Source organism: Protopterus annectens, chromosome 6.part1 (genome assembly GCF_019279795.1).
Source record: "Protopterus annectens isolate FY-2018-M chromosome 6.part1, PAN1.0, whole genome shotgun sequence".
Lineage (NCBI taxonomy): Eukaryota > Metazoa > Chordata > Ceratodontiformes > Protopteridae > Protopterus > Protopterus annectens.
Window position 1 is genome coordinate 379,608,546 of NC_056738.1, and position 21,412 is coordinate 379,629,957.

At 38.4% G+C, this 21,412-nt stretch overlaps 1 protein-coding gene across 2 annotated transcripts in view; it reads right to left on the reverse strand.

Annotated features, from left to right (window-relative positions):
* The window catches only part of PLCB3 (phospholipase C beta 3), a 2,354,563-nt gene that overhangs the window by 1,112,921 nt on the left and 1,220,230 nt on the right, over positions 1-21,412 (reverse strand). For both annotated transcript variants that reach the window (XM_044075790.1, XM_044075791.1), the window contains exon 3: positions 17,558-17,626. In XM_044075790.1, coding sequence (XP_043931725.1) covers positions 17,558-17,626 — 69 coding nt within the window. The remainder of the gene's footprint in view (positions 1-17,557; positions 17,627-21,412) is intronic.

A 21,412-nucleotide genomic window follows, 5' to 3' on the forward strand; every position in this document is an offset into this window, starting at 1 on the left:
AACTCTTTACCAGGAGGGGCAGAGAAGAACTTATTTGGTCTCCTGGGGACTGGCGGCACGGTGTCAGGAGTATCCTACACCTTTCCACTAACTAGATCCATCAGTTCATCAAAAGGTGGAGACACCCAAGAGGTAGAAGGTTGAGACCCGAAAGCCTTCAGGTACACAGACTCCTCATCAGAAGGGTTAACAGTGGGCCAGTCGTACCTCTGCCTAAGGATCTCTAAAATGTCCACAAAGGAGACATCATCAGAGGACGACTTGGGGGACCCTTCAGACTCCTCAAGGTCATTTTCCAATGTCAAATACTCATCCTGGGACTCAACATGTTACCTCTTACATAACCTCTTCTGGGGCAGCTCCTCGGAAGGAAATTCTGGGAAAGCCTTGGAAGAATGGGGGCCACCAGCCGATAGCTCCTGAGGCTGTGGGTCTCTGCTGTCTCCAGAGAGAGTAGGGGATGAGACTGAAGTGAGTGCTCTCGGAGGAAGAGTGCTGGTGCCACTGGTAGGGGCTCGAGAATGAGACAGCAGCTTCTCATCATCTCAAATGCCAACCGCTCATGCTCTGAAGACCTCCCCCCCTCCGAAGAGATGAGGGTCGGTGCCGGGGCCAGAGTTGTCACCTCAGAGATAGATGCAGGGTCCGAGTTCACCCTGGATGAAGCACCGAGAGAAGGCTCAGAACCGAAGATCGATTCCAACCCTTCCTGTCGGTGCCAACAGGAGAGCTTCGGCACCAAGCATGTCGAAGCTGAACCTGGCTCCAATGCAGCAACAAAGTGAGCTGGAGCCGGCATTTCCCCCATTGGCACCAAGCACTCCAGCGCCGAAAGGCCAGTATGGCTCGGAGGAGGAATAGCAGACAAGGACAAAGCTGGGCCAAGTGGCTCCAGAGCAGACTGGGTCGGAGCCAACAATACTTTTGGTAAGGCAGATGACTTCAGGAGTCTCAGCACTACCCTCTCCACATCTTCTTCTGAAAGGCTCCTGGAAGACATAGTAGGGGACCATGACCTGGGGGGCACTGGAGACTTAATTCTTACGGAAACCGGACATGCAGGGTGAATCCTCCTTCAGAGGCAGAGGACGAGAAAATGGCAGACGTTGCCCTAGAGGCAGGGGCGGTCGACAATACCAACAAGGGAGCTTACAGACCGGCTCCGAGTAGCAGAGTCAACTGCTGTATCAATAGGTTCAGAGATCGGTTCCGAAACCCCTGTAACCGACTGACACCACCATGATGCGCTCCTTCGGCTCCAAAGGCTGAGGAGGCAGACTTGAAACTGTTTAGGAGGTGGCTCCGAGACACCAGCCGGTGCCAGAGAAGGCCTTTTTGAGGATTTTGATTTCCCAGACTTAGAGGAAGCCGAAGAACTGGATAGTGCTGGTTTCAATAGACCCTTGAGTATGAGTTTGTTCTTTGTCTCCTGTAACACTCCTGGAGAGAAAGCATGGCAGAACAAGCCCGATTCCTGCAGGTGGATGGCTCCTAGGCAGTAGACACAGCTACTGTGGCCATCCGTTAAGGACATCTTTTGGGAGCATTTCATGCACTTTTTGAACCCTGAGGGTTTATGGTCCTTATTTTCCTTAGCCATATTACACACACAAAACCCAGAGAGATTGAAAGAAAAAAAAGGAAGACTAGGTCCTCTAACTAAAACGGGCCTAGCCCTAAGGAGGAGTTACACGAGGACTAGGTCCTCTAACTTACATGGGCCTAGGCCGGTGTAGAGAAAGCTAGGTCTTCTAAAGGAGTTACATGAGGACTAGGTCCTCTAACTTAAACGGGCCTAGCCTGGTGTAGAGAAAGCTAGGTCTTCTAATTTAAACAGACCAGAAAGGAAAGCCCACTCACACAAGAGAAACCGTAAATGACAATAAATTTCTATATTTCTATATTTCTAATAGGTAGTATACTAGAGGAGGCTGCAATCAGAGTAAATTCACAAGCGGATCCCCGCCAAAAACAAACAATCTCAATATAGCAGAAACTAACTGCCAACGGTGACCAAAAAAGGTCAGAATAACAACAGAAAAGACAACAATAGCCCCTGCTGACTAAGAGCGGAAAACCACCAAAAACTCTACCCAATAATCAAAAAATGCGCAATGGCACCTAAAACTAACTGGCACACAGGATACCAATAACCATTAGTAAACTAAGTTGCATTCAAAAAGGGCAAGAAATACAACTGCCTAATATATTAGCAACACTAAATATACAATAAAGGTTCTATACGATATAGAATAAAAAGAAATTGAAAAAAACTTCGGCAGAGCCAAGAGAAGCACAACCGAACTCGTCGACACGGCAAACGAGATCTGGAGATTGTACTGGTGCACCATGGGATACCTGCATAGCCACGAGCCAACCAGAAGTCTTCCAGCTTGTAAATCAGCTGGGTCAGAGCCGAGGATCGACTCCGGACCCATATGTAAAAATGAAGGTGAGATCGGACTACCTAACATTTCTATTTAGCACTAATACATCTTTCACACTACACTGTTGTAGACAAAATACAGCATTGCAAGGGCCTTTGCTGCCCCCGTGTGGATTTCCTGTATAAACAAACAGCAAGAAGTTAGACTGCTCACTCTAGGAAAAAGGTACTAAGTCACATTACAGAATGCAATCAGATGTACTTGTAGATACAACAATCAGTCCTGAAAATAAACTAGGAAACCAGAGTCTGTTTTTTTTTCTGTTAAGAATGCTGGCACTCGTGTTGTACTCATTTCCTGATGCTAAACGTAAGCTACCCAAATTGTCAGATGCAATGTGCAGATTACAAAATAAACTGAAAACTGCAGTGCACTGCATTTCAGAAGCTAGAAAAATCTGGATATCTGCACAAACAGTAACAGCCATGCAGACTGCTAACTTCCACCTCTACCTACTCCAAAGTTCCTTGACCACCCTTACCTTCCCCCACCTAGACTCTTAACCCAACTATACTACCGCCACTACTAACAACGGTCAAAATTAGCTAGTTGTCTTTACATACTTTAAAATCTTGTCTGACAACTTTGTTACTATTATTATAAACAATAGGAAACTATCTTAACTTGCAACATTTACTGTATATACTGTTGATAATCAATATTTTGTTATTGTATTAAAGCCAACAACCTGTAATGCTGCTTACTATTGCTGCAACTTTCTATCTCTATTTATCATGTACACGATGTGGAGCTTTTCTCCCCAGGCATCTGCTGAAAAAGGATCTGTGTCCATGCAGACTTTCCTGGTAAACAAATGTAAATAAATAAATAAAATAAATTGACAAACTTCAACGTAGCAAGCCAAACAAAACAGATGCATACTTCGTAAAATGGTTTTCTGCCATCCTTTCTAGTGTGGTACAGTTTGCGGCCTCTAATGAATTTACTTGGTAGGAAGTTTACTGGACAGTCATGAACCAGGCCCACTTGCTTACCTGCTGACAATATCTTCCTAGACGTCATAATAGTGAACAGAAGAGACATAAATCAGTTTTTTGATCCACTCTTACTCAGTCAATGATTTCTCTGCAGTCACCCTTCTTGGGCATGGCAGCCATAATAGAACTCTGGCAGCCATGTTCACATCAGGTAATTAAAGTGAATCGCATAAGACTAATATTAACATCATCATCTAAGCTAGAATTTCCTGGATTCAGCTGCTATCACAAGATTTGCCTTCTAAATACAAAGATTTTATCAGGATAGGCCTACCCCCCCCCCCCCCCAGGCAGTGGGATAAAGCTCTACCAGCACCCCATGTCCCAAGGCAGCTATCCAGAAGCTTAAAGGCTGCCAAAGAGGTGGGGTTTGCACAGTCCACAGGATCTGCAGACTGGCCCAATCTTGACCACCTGATTCAAGCCTCCCCTGAGGAATGAATGAGCTCAAGGAGCGAATTGGTCAGTTGTTTGCAGAAAGATTATATGGACAACAAAAAAAAATGTTATTTAATCAAGACAAACGGTTTTCACTTACCCCTCAGAAGGTTCAGGGAAGGAAATCACAAATGCTTTATTTCTGAACTCAATCACATAAAAATAAGTGACGTCCTTACCTTAAAGTTCCATCTGTGTTGTCTATCTTTATTCATTCTTGACAGATGGGTTCGGTTCCAACCTCTTGGATCCGACACGGCCATTACACATACCGCCAGCCAAAAACTTGAGTTAAGGCTCTACCCACAATACCCCTTTTCCCATTACCCCAGATCAAGTTTGCAGTGAAGCAGAGAGAATACATTGGCCCTGTCTAAGGTATAACCCTGTAACATCCCAGGCCTAAGTCTGATCCTCCAGAAGTCTCTTGGAGGGGGCAGGAGGGTGGGATGTCAAGAATGAATAAAGATCAACAACAGAGATGGAGTTTATGGAAGGACATAACTTCTTTATCTGATATTGTCAGTCTTCATTCATTTTTGACAAAAGGGACAGAGTCCCCAGCTACTTTATGTCCTCAGCGGCCTTAAGGAAGGATATTCCTGAGTACCATAGAGCCAAAGGATGCTCCTCCCCTGGAGACCATATCTAATTTGTAATAAGTGATAAAGGTATGAGTAGTAGTACATGTTGCAGCTTCACATATTTCTTCCACGAAGGCCTTGGAATGAAATATAGCTGAAGTGGAAACAGATCTGGTGGAATGCGCTCTAACCAGAGCAGATGGTTTGAGTTTATTCCTACTGTAGACAAAGGTAACACAATCTTTAAGTCATCTTGATAAGGTAACTTTCCAGTTTTCCCAATCCGAGTCCTGAAAAGGATACAAATAATTGGTCCTATTTTCTACAGGATTTTGTTCTGTCCAGGTAAAAATGTAATTGTCTGTGGACGTCCAGCAAGTGTAAGCAGTATTCTCCTTCATCTGAAAAATTTGGAAAGAAGACTGGCAAGTCTATAGACTGGTTAATATTAGATTCTGACATCACTTTAGGGAGGAAGGATGGGTTGGTAATTAACGACCCTCCCCCCTTGTGAAAAATGATGTAAGGATGCTTCACACATTGCTTGCAATTTGGAAATTCTCCTGGTAGATGTGATAGCACCAGGAAGAAGGTTTTTCAAGACAAAAACCTGAGGTCCCAAGTAGCTGGTGGCTCAAATGGCTGTCGAACTAGAGTTTGTAAGACTAAGATCAGATCACATGGCGCTACAGGGTCTTTGAATGGGGGGGGGGGTTAAATGCAACTCACTTTTAAGAAAGATTTTGCACAAATTATGAGACATCAAGGAATGGTCATCAAGTCAGTCATGAAAATTTCAAACAATAGCTAAATGAATTTTAATTGTGGAAGTAGAGGCTCCCGATTCAAATAAGGTAACTAAATATTCCAGGACCTTATCAACTGGTGCTGAGAAGGGATCTATGTTGTTCAAGCAGGCCCAAATCGAAAATCTTTTCCATTTGCTTTGGTAAACTCTCTAGTGGACGATTTATGGGAAGCCAGAAGAATCCGTTGTACTGAAGAGGACAAGTTATTCTGCCTGGTAATTATCGGAATTGGAGATACCAAGCTGTCAGACTGAGATTTTGCAGACTAGGATGCACCAAGCTGAGGGTGAGATAACAGGTCTGGAGCCAAATCCAGAATCCAAGGGTGGTTAACCAGATGAGGCCAAAGAAAGGGGAACCAGACTTGGTCCGGCCAATAGGGTGCAAGGAGAATTATCTTGCTTCTCAACCTTTGGGCCTTCCTCAAAAACTGGGGAATTAGTGGAATAGGGTGAATGGCATAAAGTTGTCCCGGGGGCCAACTGAGGAGAAGTGGGTCTTTCAGGGACTCCCCATGAGGGGGAATTAGGGTAAAGTAGCTCCTTTATTTGTTGCTGATCAGTGAAGCGAACAGATTGCAGCATGGCTGGCACAGACGAAAAATCTTCATCGCTATGTTGTGGTCGAGAGACCACTTGTGAGGCAGCAGGAAACATCTGCTCAACTTGTCCACAATCATGTTGGATTTCCCCAGAACATGCATTGTTACCAGAAAGTAGTTGGAAGCAACAGCCCACTACCAAGTTCTTAGGGCTTCCTGACAAAGTGTGTAGGATCCGTTTCCTCCTTGTTCGTTGCTATACCACACTACCAACATGCTATCTGACTGGATTAAAATTGTCCCAGAAGGAAGGGCAGACTAGAATGCTTGCAACACTAAAAGCACTGCCTTCAATTCTAGATCATTGATATGCTAGTTGGCCTCTTGCAGGAACCAAGTTGCTTGGACAATCCTCCCCAGATAATGCCTCCCCCACCCCCAGATCTGGGAAGCGCCCGTGGTCACTATGGCTTTGGGCAGAGGGGGAGAAAAGGTGCAACCCCATAGATTTTCTTCTGGCTTCATCCACCAAGATAAATCCTTTTTGCAGCAATTTATCATCAAGATAAGGTAGGACAACAGATGCATTAGAATCAACCATTGTGACACTAAGAGCCACTGAAGCAGCCTCATGTGATATCTTGCTGGGGGTACTAAGGTTATACTTGCTGCTATGGACCCCAAAGTTGCAGTACTAGGCAGAAGGAACTTTGTTTTGGGAAATGATCACTTGACCTTTTGACCTCAGCTTCAGTGGCCTGTGGAGGGGAAGGGAGGCTACACAAGAAACTGTATTCAGTCTTGCTCCTATGAACTCTAGATCTTGTGTCAACTGTTACTTCTCCTTGTTTAATGAAATGCCTAGAGTCTTTGAGAGGTGTAGCACGAAGCTTGTGGTGTAAAGCAGTAGATGCCTGGCGGGTGCAGTGAGGACCCAGTCATCTAGATATGGAAACACTCGGAATCCTTGCAGTGTCAAGTGAGCTGTTAAGACTGCCATGCATTTGGTGAACATCCTGGGGGCTGTGGTGAGACCAAAGGACAGTGCTCAAAACTGCTAATAACTGGGTCTTAGCCAGAAGTGGAGATACCTTCTGGAGCACTTGCCCATCTTTATGTGGTAATACACATCCTGAAGATCTGTAGAGCACATCCAATCGTCCTTCTCCAGAAAGGGAAAGATTAACTGAATCATGACCATCTGGAATTTTGTCTGTTGTACAAATTTGTTCAATAGGCTGAGATCCAGAATTGGTCTACAGTCCCTTGTCTTTTTTGGCACTAAAAAGAATCCAGATCCTATTTGATCTGGTGGGACCTCTTGGATGACTTTTTAGAAGCAGCTTTTTGATTTCTACTGCTGCTAGATCCCTCTGACTGGGTAGAATATTGGGGAATCGCTTTTGAAGACTTGGAAAAAGACTGAATGGAATATAATAACCTCTGGTTATAATTTTCTGCACCCAGGTATCTGAAGTTATCGTAAGCCAGGCAGATTGGTGCAGTGAAAATCTTCCCCTGACTGCTTCCTAAGGTACGCAATCTGGCCTCCATTCAGGAGCACAGGTAGGGTTGTCCAGATAAGGAATCTCTGGTGCCCTGATTACATGGACCCCCACCCATCATGGGGAAGATGTCTTCCAGTACAGTTCCCTCCTATGCCCCCCGGGGGGGGCGTGGCGGGGGAGTACTCAACACATGTCAAAAGAAGTCCCTTGGAATTTTCTGAACAACATTTTCCCACTCCTCTGATTCCTTGAATAGGATCATTGAGGACTAGAAAGACGAATGCCCACAGCAGAATCTCACAACTGGCCAGTGTATCTAACTTTTGGGCCAAACAAAGGGAATGCATCAACTGGAGCACTGACGAAGGAAAACAAAGGGTTCCATGAAGTCACACAAGTGCATCCAGGAGTGTCACCTTATGGCAATACCTGTACCTGCTGCCTTAGACATACCTCGTCAGATATAGCTCCTGCAATGGTGTCTGAAAGCTCAGTGATCAGATTCCTTTGGAGTCTAGTAAAATGTGCCAAGAAGTTCAAGGACCCAATAGCAAAGGTCAAAAATTTGCTTCCCAAATCTGTCCACCGTCCTAATTTCTCAGTTAGGAGGGTGGACAGTAGAACCCTCCTCGGCAAGTTCTTTCTTGGTGGCCACTGCCACCACCATGGCATCTACTGCTAGACCCATTGACTAATGGGGCTAATCCTCTGGGGCTTTTAAAATTTTATCTGGCCTTCGGGGAATGGGCTCTATGGAATCAGGAGTCTTCCATGCCTGCTGAACAATCAGTGTACTTAGATCGTCCACAAGTGGGGTCACCCAAGAAGTAGATGGGTGGGCGGGAAAAGCTTGCAAGAACACTGATTCCTCAGAGAATGGGTTTGAGGGCTTCCAATTACACCTCTGTTTCAGTATTTCCAGGATGTCTCCAAAGAAGACCTCTTCAGAGGGTGACCGGGGGAACCTTCCCCTTCATTGTAATGTGTTTCATCGGTGACTGATTCTTCTGGATAATCGAGGGTGGGTAGAAAACAGTTAAACATTCACAAAAGGAATAGTGAGCTATCAGAGAAGAAATACAAGAAGCTAGTTGGCAAAATTGCTAGAAAGAGGCACGAAGTACAAAAAAAATAAAGCATATAGCTGAGCGTATCGGCTGATGCGTCCAATTTTCAGAGCAGCAAATGAGAGCTGAGGTAATGGGAAGAGGGTGATTGTGGGTAAAGCCTGAGCTCGAGAGTTTTTGGCTGGCACGAGCTATATATAACGGTCAAGTCCGTTCCGAGAGGTTGGAACCGAACCCATCTGCCAAGAATGAATGAAGACTGACATCAGATACAAGGTTACAGAATCATCTGATGCACTGGTTACAAAACCTAAACAACTCTGTCTTCTACAGAAACACAAATTCATTCTGTACAGATGCTCACTATGAAATGGTCAAAATGTGTAAAGTCTCTCTCTTTTGTGGACAGCAAGCACAGCAAACTAACCAGAAAACTTCTGGGCAAAAAGAAGAGAGGGGAAATGAGCAGCTGACATTCACAGCATTGCTCAACACATGAACATCCTCACTTTTACTTTACAAGGATTACACAAACAAGGAAAAACCTTACTCCCCATTAAGAAGGGATACTCTAACAAGTCATTCCTACAATTAGAAACAGATTATATTAAACCACTACCTTTACATTCATGTTCTCATTATTGCATCACATGGCCCCACCTATCCAGAAGGAACATGTGGCTGTGTTGCACTTAAAGGCAAACAAGACAACACTGTACCTGAAGTCCAACCAGGTTCTATGTTATACAGTATGGCAAAAATTCTTAAAACAACTGTGGCTGAATGATTACATGATTATCTCAATGTACACTCTCTTAGATATCAACTAGTATTTACTTGATACAGCCAGCTGCATTTGAAATGCCATCCAGCCATCCTCAGGAATTTCTACCCAAGGGAATCAAATCATTGACTAATCACAGACTGCAAAAAGGATGGCATCTTAAGCCCATTCTAATTTTTTTTTTTTTTGGGGGGGGGGGGGGGCGCATAAGTGACACATTTTTGAGATTTCATTTGTCTTCAAGTTACTTTGACCCAGGAGCAGCTTATGTAATCCTGGGATTTGTGTGTCCTTCCCATTAGAAAAGCTATTTTAATGTTAAATTTATTTTCATAATTTAGTGGATAAATTTTATTTATCATCTGTTGACCAAGGTTAGTTCCACTAGGCAAGTACCCTCTTTTCAGGAGAAAATAGTTGTGGTATAGTACTAGTGGAAATTTGACCAAGGCATCAGGGAACATCCCTCTTTTCATTGTTGCAAGTGGGATCCATTTTGCAGGGGCACTTCCTGTTTCCATTCCAGCCGCAAAAGTATTCCGGAGAAATAAGAGAGCAACTGGAAAGGTATGATGATATAGAGTCGTGAAAGAAATGGAGGAGAAAGCAAATACTGAGACCTGAGAATGTGTGCAGGATTCTGAGGAGATGTTTCAAAGAAATCTGTTTGCTGGAGATGAATCGGCAAATTAAGGATGTGTAATTATCACCCTCCAGTTGGGAGGGTTGTGGGATGATTTAATTAAAGAAATGGTGATGCAGAGTGAGCCTGAAAATGAAGAGGGACATTAAGGAGAAAATACAAAAGAAGGCTGCAGAGACAATCCCGAAGAATAGTGGTTAGATGGAAAAGAAAACATGCAAAAAAAAGTAAAAGAAGGCAAAAGGAGAGTAAGAAAAGAAGGCAGAATAAAATGAAAAACAGAACTACGTGGTAAGGATTCAAAGTAAAGATGACAAAGAAATGGACAGATATGAAGTGTAAGACAATTTAATAGCTTCGTTGGGTGTAAAATCACATGAGGTAAGAGCATTTATTCTGGTTAACAAAGAGACATTTTGTGACATTATATTGGAGACTGTTTCAATGGAAAGTTTTCTTGGAGAATATGAAAAAAAAAAAAAAACGAAGGACAGTAACCCATGGAATCTTTATGTGATAAAAGCATTTAACAGGGAAACAAAAAAGGAAATTAAATTAAGAGAGAGATGCTGAAAGGACATTTGAAAACATTATGTATAGTAATACTGGACATTGCAATAGTTCATCATAAAAGGAGCTTATGGACTGGTGGATCGGGTTGTGATATTGTGTTTAAATAGAAAGAAAAAAAAATTATACATATACCAAGCATGATAATGTAGAGGGGAATATGGCTGTTGTAAAATACTGAGGAAATCCCAAACATTTGTGTGTGGAAAAGGACATTTAATTAGTAACTGTTATATTTCTGAGGAAATGGGACATGATGCAAAAATATGAATTTAAATATAAATTTAACAAAACTGGTCATTTATATATGGACTGCAAAAATGAAAATAAGAGTAAGGGAAAAAAGAAGAAAATGCAAAAAGAAATTTTAGAAATAGAAGAAAAATTAGATGTAAAAATAAAGAGGACATAGAAGAATATTCTGAAATAATGAAGACAAATTGAGAGGTAGTAAAGACAGGAAAAGAAAATTTAAAGGGATAAGTATAAACTAAATGAAATGGATGAAAAAGAATATATACAGCTAATGATTGGGATTGTATAATAGTTAAGGTGTTTGACTCACAGGTAAAAGGTACAATGTTTGATTCTCACCTTTGGGAGGGAAATTGGCTAGGTTTAGAATGGCTTATCAAGGCAACTAATCTAGCAATTACCTATGAACTTATGAAACCATGAAGCTAAGGAAAAGGGAACATTAAATGTTAGAGTGCTTTCCGTAAATGTGAATAGTATTAAGAATATAGTAAGAAAAGTGATTTTGGAGTAGTGTAATGCATGTGATACTGATATAATAATATTAGAGGACACAAAATTAACAAAGGACGAACGATTACAAACACATAGGAAAGATAATCTAGAATTTAGGAAATTACAGATGTTCTGGAATAGCCATATTCTGCAGAAATACAGTAAATACATTCAAAGTAATTTTAACAGAAATTAACCATTGCAGATTTAAAAAGGAGAAAACAAGTACATAGAATTATAACATTATATGCTTAGACTAATTGTAAAGAAAGGGAAATCTTATTTCATCAGATTTTAGACCATGTAGTGATAAAGGGTCTATACATATTGTCGACACCACATGATCGAATTTTTGGAAGTTAGAACGTTTTAACAGAGATCTCCGTACAGCATGGAATGGGAAGATTTCCCTTTTCTGCACTGTAGTGCGATCTTGGACTTGGCATACTTAAAGAGTGGGGGGTGTGGGGGCTTGCCCCCTTGTTGAAAACATTCAGGTAGGTTATTTCTGTAGTTTTTTTTTTTTATTAGGTTATCGAACTTTTAAAAGTTCGATCGTATGGTGTCTACTATATGACAGTCGAACTTTTGAAAGTTCAATTAATATAGACCCATGATAAATATCATTATTATAATAATAATAGACCAACCGTGATTTAAGAGGTGAGCATAAAAAGAAAGGAAAGCATACAAGAAAAATGTTAGAAGTTACAAGACGTAGTAAGTTAAAACTTTGGGACAAAAATTCATGGAGTTACAAAAGGGGTATGTATAGAGATGAAATAGATAATTTTATAGTATCAGAATGTTTAGTTATAGGAGACTTGGAGGTAGTTAAAATAGGATGTTCTGATCATCTTGTAATATGGCCAGAGACAAATGAAAACAAGGAGTATATAAAAATAGGCAAAGGAATAAACGGGATAAATGAGACAGTATGGAATGGAGAAGGAAAGCAATTAGTAATGCAGTTCTGGAAAGATCAAATTACTATGAGAACATTATAAAAATCAGTCTGAATGGTGAATGATATTTAAGAAAAAATATAAACATTCTTACAATGGCAATATGATGTGAGAAAAATAGAGAAAGAAAAATATAAAAAATAATGCACTGCAAGATTTAGAACATTATGAAAGTACTTTGACAAAGAAAAAAATTAAATGAAAGAAAAGGAAATAAAACAAGAATTTTTATATAAACAGTTTTTTTTAAAAAGGAAACAGAAATATTGGGTTACTAAAGCAGATTAGTAAAAGAAGATAGTAGTATAATGAGAAATAAAAAAATGTAAAAGGAGAAACTGAACTCGGGAAAGGCTATGAAGAGTGTAGTATAATATGTGCAAGAAATGATTAAAAAAAATGAAGGTAGAGAAAAAACATGCAAAGTAAAAAAGTTAAAAGAGAATAAAGAGTTGGAAAAGGAGATTTCTTTAAATGAGCTAGATAAATTATTAGGACAAGTGAATATAGAGTCTGCTGCAGGCTCAGATGGAATAGGGGATTGGCAAAAAATATTTTGTAAAGACTTTGAATGAATGGATAAATGAAGGTTTTATATATAAAGAATTATGTACTGGGATACTTTAATTGTGGAAGGAAGAAAGAAGACAATTAAACTTATGACAAATAGCACTGAATATTAATGAGAAGATCTTTACGAAAATAGTACAAAACAGATTTGAAACGAAAATGGAAAATATTATGGAAGACAGTATATATAGTATAAAAGGGAAGGGGTGACAAGAATTATTAGCAATAGTTAGAGAAATTGTAAATGATATGAATAAAACAGCAAAAATCATAAGAGACCTTTAATAAGGCATTTGATATAATAGAGCATGAAACCTTATAGGTAATAATGAAAGAATGTAATACAAGGGAGAAAATTATGCATAAAGTAAAAATACTTGTAAATGGTTGGTTAAGCCAAGAGGTACATATGAAGAGTGGTGTAAGACAAGGATGCTTAATGTATACTCTTTGCATTAGTTAAGGATGCGACAGTATGTAAAAATCAATTACAAAATGAAGGAAGTGGGTTATATAACACCAGAAGGATGAAGACTGCCAGTTCTGTTAACATATTCAAATGACATTATGACTGCAAAAATAAAATTTGGATAAGATAAGTAATAATTTATACAAAGGAATGTCTGGAGGTGATAGGAATGGCTTTAAATAAAGAGAAAAATAAAAGTTTAGGTGATGTAGTAAAGACAGGAGGTATATACTTTACAATTAATGACATTTCGTGTTGGGTATAAAATTTGGGAATAAAGATGCAAGTGGAACTCAATGGGAAAACACAACAGAAGAAATGAAGCAACCTTGTCTTTTCTGGAGAATATATCTATTATCATTCAGAAAAAAATGTTTCTTTGATAAATTCAGTACTGATGGGAAACGCAGCATAATTAGAAAGTATATTTATGCTACTAACAGTATTTGAAAAGGAATTATTGCAGACAATTACTTTCATTTATATTGGATTCTAGATTGAGCCCAGTAAAAAGATGAGTTTTGTATGTAGATAAAGATGAAGGAAGTTTATGGTTAATTAAACCAGTGTTAAATGTTGCTTCAATTAAATTGGTACAAAGTGTTAAAGTAGACAAATGAAAAAAATGAAAGTAGTAAAATTGTACAAATATAAGTATGATAAATTTGGGGTTATGGAAAAAAAAGAGAGTAAAACAGAAAAAGAGTGCATAGATAAAATAAAAGGTTAACCAGAAAAAATATTTTTGTGGAAAATAAAAATTGATGACATAGAAAAAGACAGAAAATTATGGTATAAGAATGTAATAAACATTACTACGTAAAACCATGGGAAAATCTAGCAGATGAAAAAAATTAAAGAGATATAACTAGGAAGCAAATGGTATTTTCAGAAAGTAGGATGTCAAGATTTTTTTTGTGGAGGCTGGTAATAGATAAATCACCAGTAAAAGGAAATATGCCATATAAAAAGAAAAGTGATAGCGTACGTTTACATTGTCAAGAACAACCAACTACAGAATATGCGTTTTTTATAAGGTAAGAGTAAAAGAATTATGGGGAAAACTGTGAACAAGATTTTTTTTCAATGATCTAAAAGAAGTGCATAAAACAAACATGAATATCATTAATATGGATATTATAAGAACAGAATTAAAGAATATGTTAAAAGAATAGATCAGTTATTTTATGTCATATGGGTTATATGGAATGAAAGAATAAATGAAATTATATTTAATGGTAAATGGATTTTAGCAACAATATTAGGTAAAATCAGATGTGGTTATGGGGAATGGTGTGGGGGGGTCTAATATGGATGCATATTTAGTACAACTGTAAAGGAAATTATGAATGTGTAAATATATTTGTACATTTACAAATATCTGTAAATATGTTGTAAATAAGACTTTTTTTGTATATAAATAAAGGACCCTTAACTTTTTGATAGGTGCTGTGGGATATTTTACAGCCACCTGAACTACCACCAACTAAAGAAGATGGGCCCTCTGTTTAACCTCTCATCCAAAGGATGACACACTCAGGAGTGCAGCAGTCCCCTTATGCAATGCAGTATTAGCAACTGATCCTGGTGCAGGAATAAAATCCACAGCCTTCTGCACCAAAGGCAAGAGTACTACCTGTTGTGCCACAGACACTACTAACACTGATTAAGTGTGTTAGAATGGAATGCTTTTTATTAAGCTGTCTGTCCACAGCAGAATCTTTTGAACATGCAAAATGGCGAGTTAGCTAGACGTGTCTACTGACCTTGTCAAGGCCTCTGGATGTTTAGAGAGGCCCTATATCCACAGTCTTCCATTTGTATCTGGGATAGAATGATTATGGTAAAAACTTGTGATTACACTTGGCAGTATTGAAAATTAATTTTAGCATTCCTTAAAGCTTGGTCTTGCAGTCTAACCTTTGCTATTTCAGCTATAACACTTCCTTACATTTCATCAATCACATTTTCCCTAACCTTTATCAAGATGTTTTTTGTGTCAACTTTTTGTCAAATGTGCCTGCTTAAACATTCTTGGTATTCTCTTAAGTAAAGCAGAATTTCTGTGCAAAACTGTTCTGTACTTCAAACTCACTCACATCTGTCAGCACACAGTTGAATCCTGAGTGCTGAAATGCGGAACAATGGCCTGGAGATCTGAGTCGCTGTCACATTTAAAAAAAATAATTTTCTCAAATTTAAGCTGCTTAATTGTGACACTGAATACCACAGGTTCATTACTGCTACTAATCTACAGCGAAAGCACTGCATGTTGTCTACTTTTGTGTGGTAGGCTTGAATGTTCCACAGTGAGATTAACACACTATGCATTACTAAGCTGAACAGTTAACTTTACTTCACTGTCACACAGCCATCGTTTGTGCACATTTCAGTAAAAGTGATCACAAAACACTTACTTCTGAATAAGATTCTGTTTGATGTTTAAACATCAACAGGCCACTACTTTTAAAAATGACATTCATGCAAACAGAAAAATAATTACATGGAAACATCCTAACTGCATATGTTACATACACAGTATTTTAAAAATGATGGTTGAGGGGGTCTGTAGCTCTGTCTCACTTCAACAAGAATGTAGTTTACATGTTGTCTGTCACATTTCAAAAGCATTCCAGATCTTATTGAATAAGATCTATGGGCTCATACAAAATACCCCAAAACAGGCTTACAACAATGTTCTCAAAAGCTGGATAGTTTCTCATTAAAAAAGGACCAACCCTCCCCTCTGCACCATCTTACATTAACTAGGATTTCCTGAATTATGTCCTACTGTGGCTTGTAGCAGATTGAGAACATGCATGCCCAGTATTGTTACCCATCTCTAGTTCTCCTGCACTCTATTTCTAGGCAACTGTGCCTTTTCAGTCTTTTGGCCACTTACTTGGGACTACTACTTCAAGTTAAAATGGCTGCAAACAGAAATTAGCTGAACTACTTTGGAGTAACATTCAAATACTGCTATTCCATAACTTGAGCATCTGGCTGCTCTCTGATTGCTCTGGCCATTCAGATTTCCATCAATAAGGAACCTGTGTGGTGGCCTTACTGGTTGACTCCTCTAAATGCATATGCAGGTCATTAACAGTGGAGTCAGACAAGTTGAGAGCACTGTCGAGTATGGCACCAGCACCTCCACTGCAGCGTATCCTGATCAGGTGAGTAATGACCCCGGAAAATGTCTTTGGTGAGAGAGGTTTTACATTACATGGAGTCTATTTTTCTTGCCATTACTAAAACATAACACTTTTATAATTGTCCGCATCACTCTGTTCATGGCTGAAAAAAGTCTTATAACAGACTCGTTCACTTACCTGCCTGACTTCAGCTGATTTCAGAAATATTTAATATCTTACAATTGTCTATTTTCTTAATTTTACAGTATCCCTTGCTTCATATTTTTACATTCATATACCTTATTGCTGTAATCCAAATTTACTGATCCATCATTTTATTACCTTCTATGTTAGAAATATATTTTTTTGCTTATATCTGTCACAAGTATAATTAATGAAACATATATACCAGCATAATGAAATCCACCTCGTACTGAAAAATACTTTAAGCAATGTATTTTGGTCTCTGTACATTGATACCACTGCTTGTGGCTAGAAATGGCACTTATCACATCTTCCTACTTATCAAATAAAAAATAAATAGCTGCAGAAAGGGCACAAATACAGCATAAGTGTGCATGTAATCTCAGTTTCAATCAAATATAAAATTCTAATTGCTAGCTTTAAAACTCTTGAGGTAACAAAAAAACTGCTCAAATAAAGCGATAAACCCACTATAATGACTGAAGTGACCAATGGTGTGGGTACTCGGAGCCAACATGTGAGGTAGGGTTTAGGAAGCACTGGGCTACAGCTGTTCCATAACACTTGGTAGTGAAAACAGTGACATGATGAAAGAGCTGATACTGAAGTAGATGGGCAGGTAAAGAAAGACGTACTGATATATTGGGGGGGGGGCTTCTAGTACCAGACCACACGCACCTGGGTGGTATCAGCACAGCACATCAGTGGAAGAAAGGATCAAAACTAGAGGAAAAAAATAGACATGAGCTCCTCACTTGACCTTCCCATTCAGCAGTGACTGCCTCTCACCCTAGACAGCTTACAAATAGAGAAATTGAGGACCTCTGTACATATGGCTCTTCTGAAAGGAAGGCTCCTCAAGTGTGGATCACACTAAGGAGGCTGTAACACAAGAGACAAAAAAGGAAGATGGAAAAGAAAAAAAAGAACTTCTAAGCTATTAAGCAAAGTTAGATGTTATGCCTCTCACTATGAGCATACACTGCCCAAAATGTAGAAAGCAGCACCACTGGGTTCTTAGAGATATCCTACTATGCATAACTACCTGTAAAATAGAAGTTAAAAATAAGTCTTACCTTGGGCTGTCTTGCAAATTTCCCTGTTCTGGTGTCTCTAATGGTACTAATATCCAAAAGGTCTACTTCCTGGTTAAAAAATAAAATAAAATAATTAATTAATAAGCATATACAACAATGGTCATATAGAAATAAAGCTTTATTTCATTGAGAGAGTGTACATTTTGTAAAAATAAAAAAATGAGTCCTTGTACATTCTTGGAACTTCTGCAGATATTATACAGACTGTACAGCTCTTTGAAGACATACCACTTAATGAACCACAGTTATTTACAAGGGTATTAACTTGTACTATCAACCGATAGTACGGCCTTACTCAATTTACAATAAAAGAAACATCACAGAATTTTTGTCAAGTCTTGCTCATGATAAAAATCCACATACAACTTAGTTATGAGATAAAATAAAACAAAGACTTCTGCAAACAGTGGAGAAATGCCTACAGGTTCACAGGATAACACACTTAAAATCGTGTACCAGTTAAAAGACAAAAAAAACACTATCCTAACACAGCACACCTGGTAAATTTGAAGGGAAATAAACTTAAAAATGCACATACAACAACCAGAGGTGTTAAGGCAGAAGTCTTACCTATGTTCCCATTGATGCAGTCCTCTGTAGTATACTGGGTACCCTTTAGGGATAAGTTCAACAGCAGATTGCCTACATTTCTTCATTGGTCAAAGGTGAAAAGAGAACTTAGCAGAAAGCCATAGGTTCTACATATCACAACAATGGTGTCCTTCAAGGCAGACATTCGAAGGTCATGCCCGCAGGAGCTTGTGTGAATATCATTCAAGGGTAAGATAAGCTAATAAAAATAAATCTGACCCTCCTGCAATGTAAGTGATTATCCACTGAAAAAAATGGACCTCTCCAACACTGTAACTTGTGATAAGGCACCAGCAAATGAATGACTATGTCAATAGGCAGAACAGGTGACTGTATAATTCATTTGGAATAGGAAGGGGTCTTGGGAACAATAATAGAAAATGAAAAAAAATGTAAACATGTGCTAATGGAAACAATGTTTCATCAAGAGCAGCACTCACTATGGTTTATTGCAGTTCAATCTCCCCACTTAAATTCTTGAGTTTAATGCACGTATGCATCCTCTCAAATGCAAATTTACTGCGCAATAAAACGGTTCACTAAACCAAGGAAAAAAACAAAATAACAAAAACAGTGTGTCTTGATGACAGTATCCACAATATCCACGTTTAATGAAAGGAACCTTCACAAGTAACACTACGTATTGAGCGCTTTTGTTCCGGACCACAATAGGGACTTGATCAAAATACATTAAAACAAGCACACCAAGTCTTTTAATACAGACAACGAATCCCAATTAGCCCCTTATTAACCAATGAAAATCCCCCATTTAATTATTCAATCTATGTTTCTTAGAAGACCTTTACAGTTCAATTTAAAAAAATACATATATTAAAAAATGTTGAAAAACTTAACTTGAGTTGTGTGAAGTTTAAAATAAAAAAAAAAAAATATATATATATATATATATATATAAATATATATATATATAAAGATACATATATGCATATACACACACACACATTATATTTATATATATATATATATATATATATATATATATATATATATATATATATATATATATATATATATATATATATACATATATATATATATATATATATATATATATATATATATATATATATATATATATATATACATATATATATACATATATATATATATATATATATATATATATATATATATACACACACACACACATGCACACACACACACATTTTATATAAATATATATATATATATATATATATATATATATACATACATACATACATACATACACACACACGTTAGGTGTATTAATGCTAATATATTCCTTTACCTATTTTATATCCTTCCTTAAAGCTTTACAGCCCAAGTATAGATTAAACATATAGAATCATTCAAGTCTGGGGGAGGGGGGGGGGCAGCCACTGAAGTTCTCTCTTACACAAAAGATTTTTCCAGTCTTCCCCTCTTGGGTTGGCAATGACTTGTTCCACGATCCCAAATATACATTTAGTAAACTTCACACAGAGTGTTTTAAAAGTGCATTAGTTTCTTTTTTTTATTTTTGACTTCATATGTATGTTTGTGCATCCTGTTCTTTAATGCCCTCTCTGTCTTCCCAATATAGAATGCCCCGCATCCTCACATCTTGCCAAACAAACTATCCTTGTAGTACAGCAGTTTCCCCTCTGAAAAATAACCTTACTACCTGGCCTATTGCCTAGGAACATTTTTTGATCTCTTATAATGTAGCTGCATTGATTGCAGCTTCCACAAGGTCTGGTTCCCTTACTTTGCTTTACTTTAACCCTATTCTCCAGTAACATCTTAACGTTACTGCCAGTTTTGTTGATAAAAATTGTCGTTACCCATAACTTTGCTCATTTCAGGATCGACCTTGAAAATGTTCCAGTTTCTCCTTAAAATATTTTTGACTTTTCCCAACATAGGGGGATGCTGCACAATGCACACTCTTTCGTAGTTAACCCCAGTACTACTTAGATTGTTTACCTTACCCTGAAAATCCTCACCAAGAAGGGGTTTGTACCTGTGACCCCATTCAAAACATACCCCTCGAATGATTTAATCGATCATGGGAAAGGGGTATCCCCTCTCACAAAACATAACCCTTAGTTTAACTAGCTCTTCCCAAAGGTCATCCAAATGGGAAATCATACGGGCCAAACAGATAGCCTGCCCTTTGATCAAATCCTTCTTCTGGATTAAGGGGTGGCAGCTGGTGAAATATAAATAAGAGTTACAAAAAGTATCCTTTCTGTAAATGTTTGACTTAAACCATTCATATTTGTGAGAAATTGTAGTGTCCAAGTAACGTATCCCGGAGGGATTCCCACTGGTGTATAAATACCAGGAAGTTAGTGGAATGATTCAGATAGTCGATAAAGGGCGCAATGTCTTCCTGTCTCCCTTTCCACAAAATGAATATATCACCCAGGAATCTTGTATATAACTGAATGTGTTTCCAAAATTCACACTGGAACTTTTAGTTTCCAACCTAGTAATACAATATTAGCATATACCAGAGCACACGCTGCCCCCACGGTTACACCTCTGATTTGTTGAAAGTATTGTCCTTCAAAATAAAGGAAATTTTCCAAGACCATGGCCATTAATTCACATGTCAAGATAACTTCATTGTGGCTCAAATTAGAACATGGATACAAAGTTTCCTCAAAAAAAAAAAAACAAGTCCCTCAAACGTAGGGATGCAAGTAAATAAGTCTAACATCTATAGTGAGAAATACCAATTCATCAGACCACAGCACAGGCTTCAATTGCGTCAAGAACTCCCAAGAGTCTTTGACAAATGTGGACATCTTTCTACTATGTGTTTTACAGTTCTGTCCACCAAAATAGCTAAAGGGTGAGTTTTTGATCCATTTGCCAAAACTATAGGTCTGAAGGGAGGTTTAAAAATACTTGTGTACCTTAGCTATTTCGAACATAACCAGTATTATAGAGTTGCTATTTACTAACAATTCAAAAGTACCTAGGTTTATCCGCTGGGTAAGCATGTATTCTTCTAAATACAAATCTATTCTACTGTATAAAATATTTACTTGGTTTCTGTTTATTTCATTAAGATAGTCCTCAGTGTGAAACAGGACCATACCATCCCCCTTGTCCGGAGTCAGGATGTGTAAAGTACTGTCTCGCCTCAAATTCTGTGACAGGGAGCTTTCCTACTTAGATAAATTGTAAAATTGTCTATTCCTAACCCAATAATTGTGCACATCTTCCATAACGATTTTTTTATGCACACCT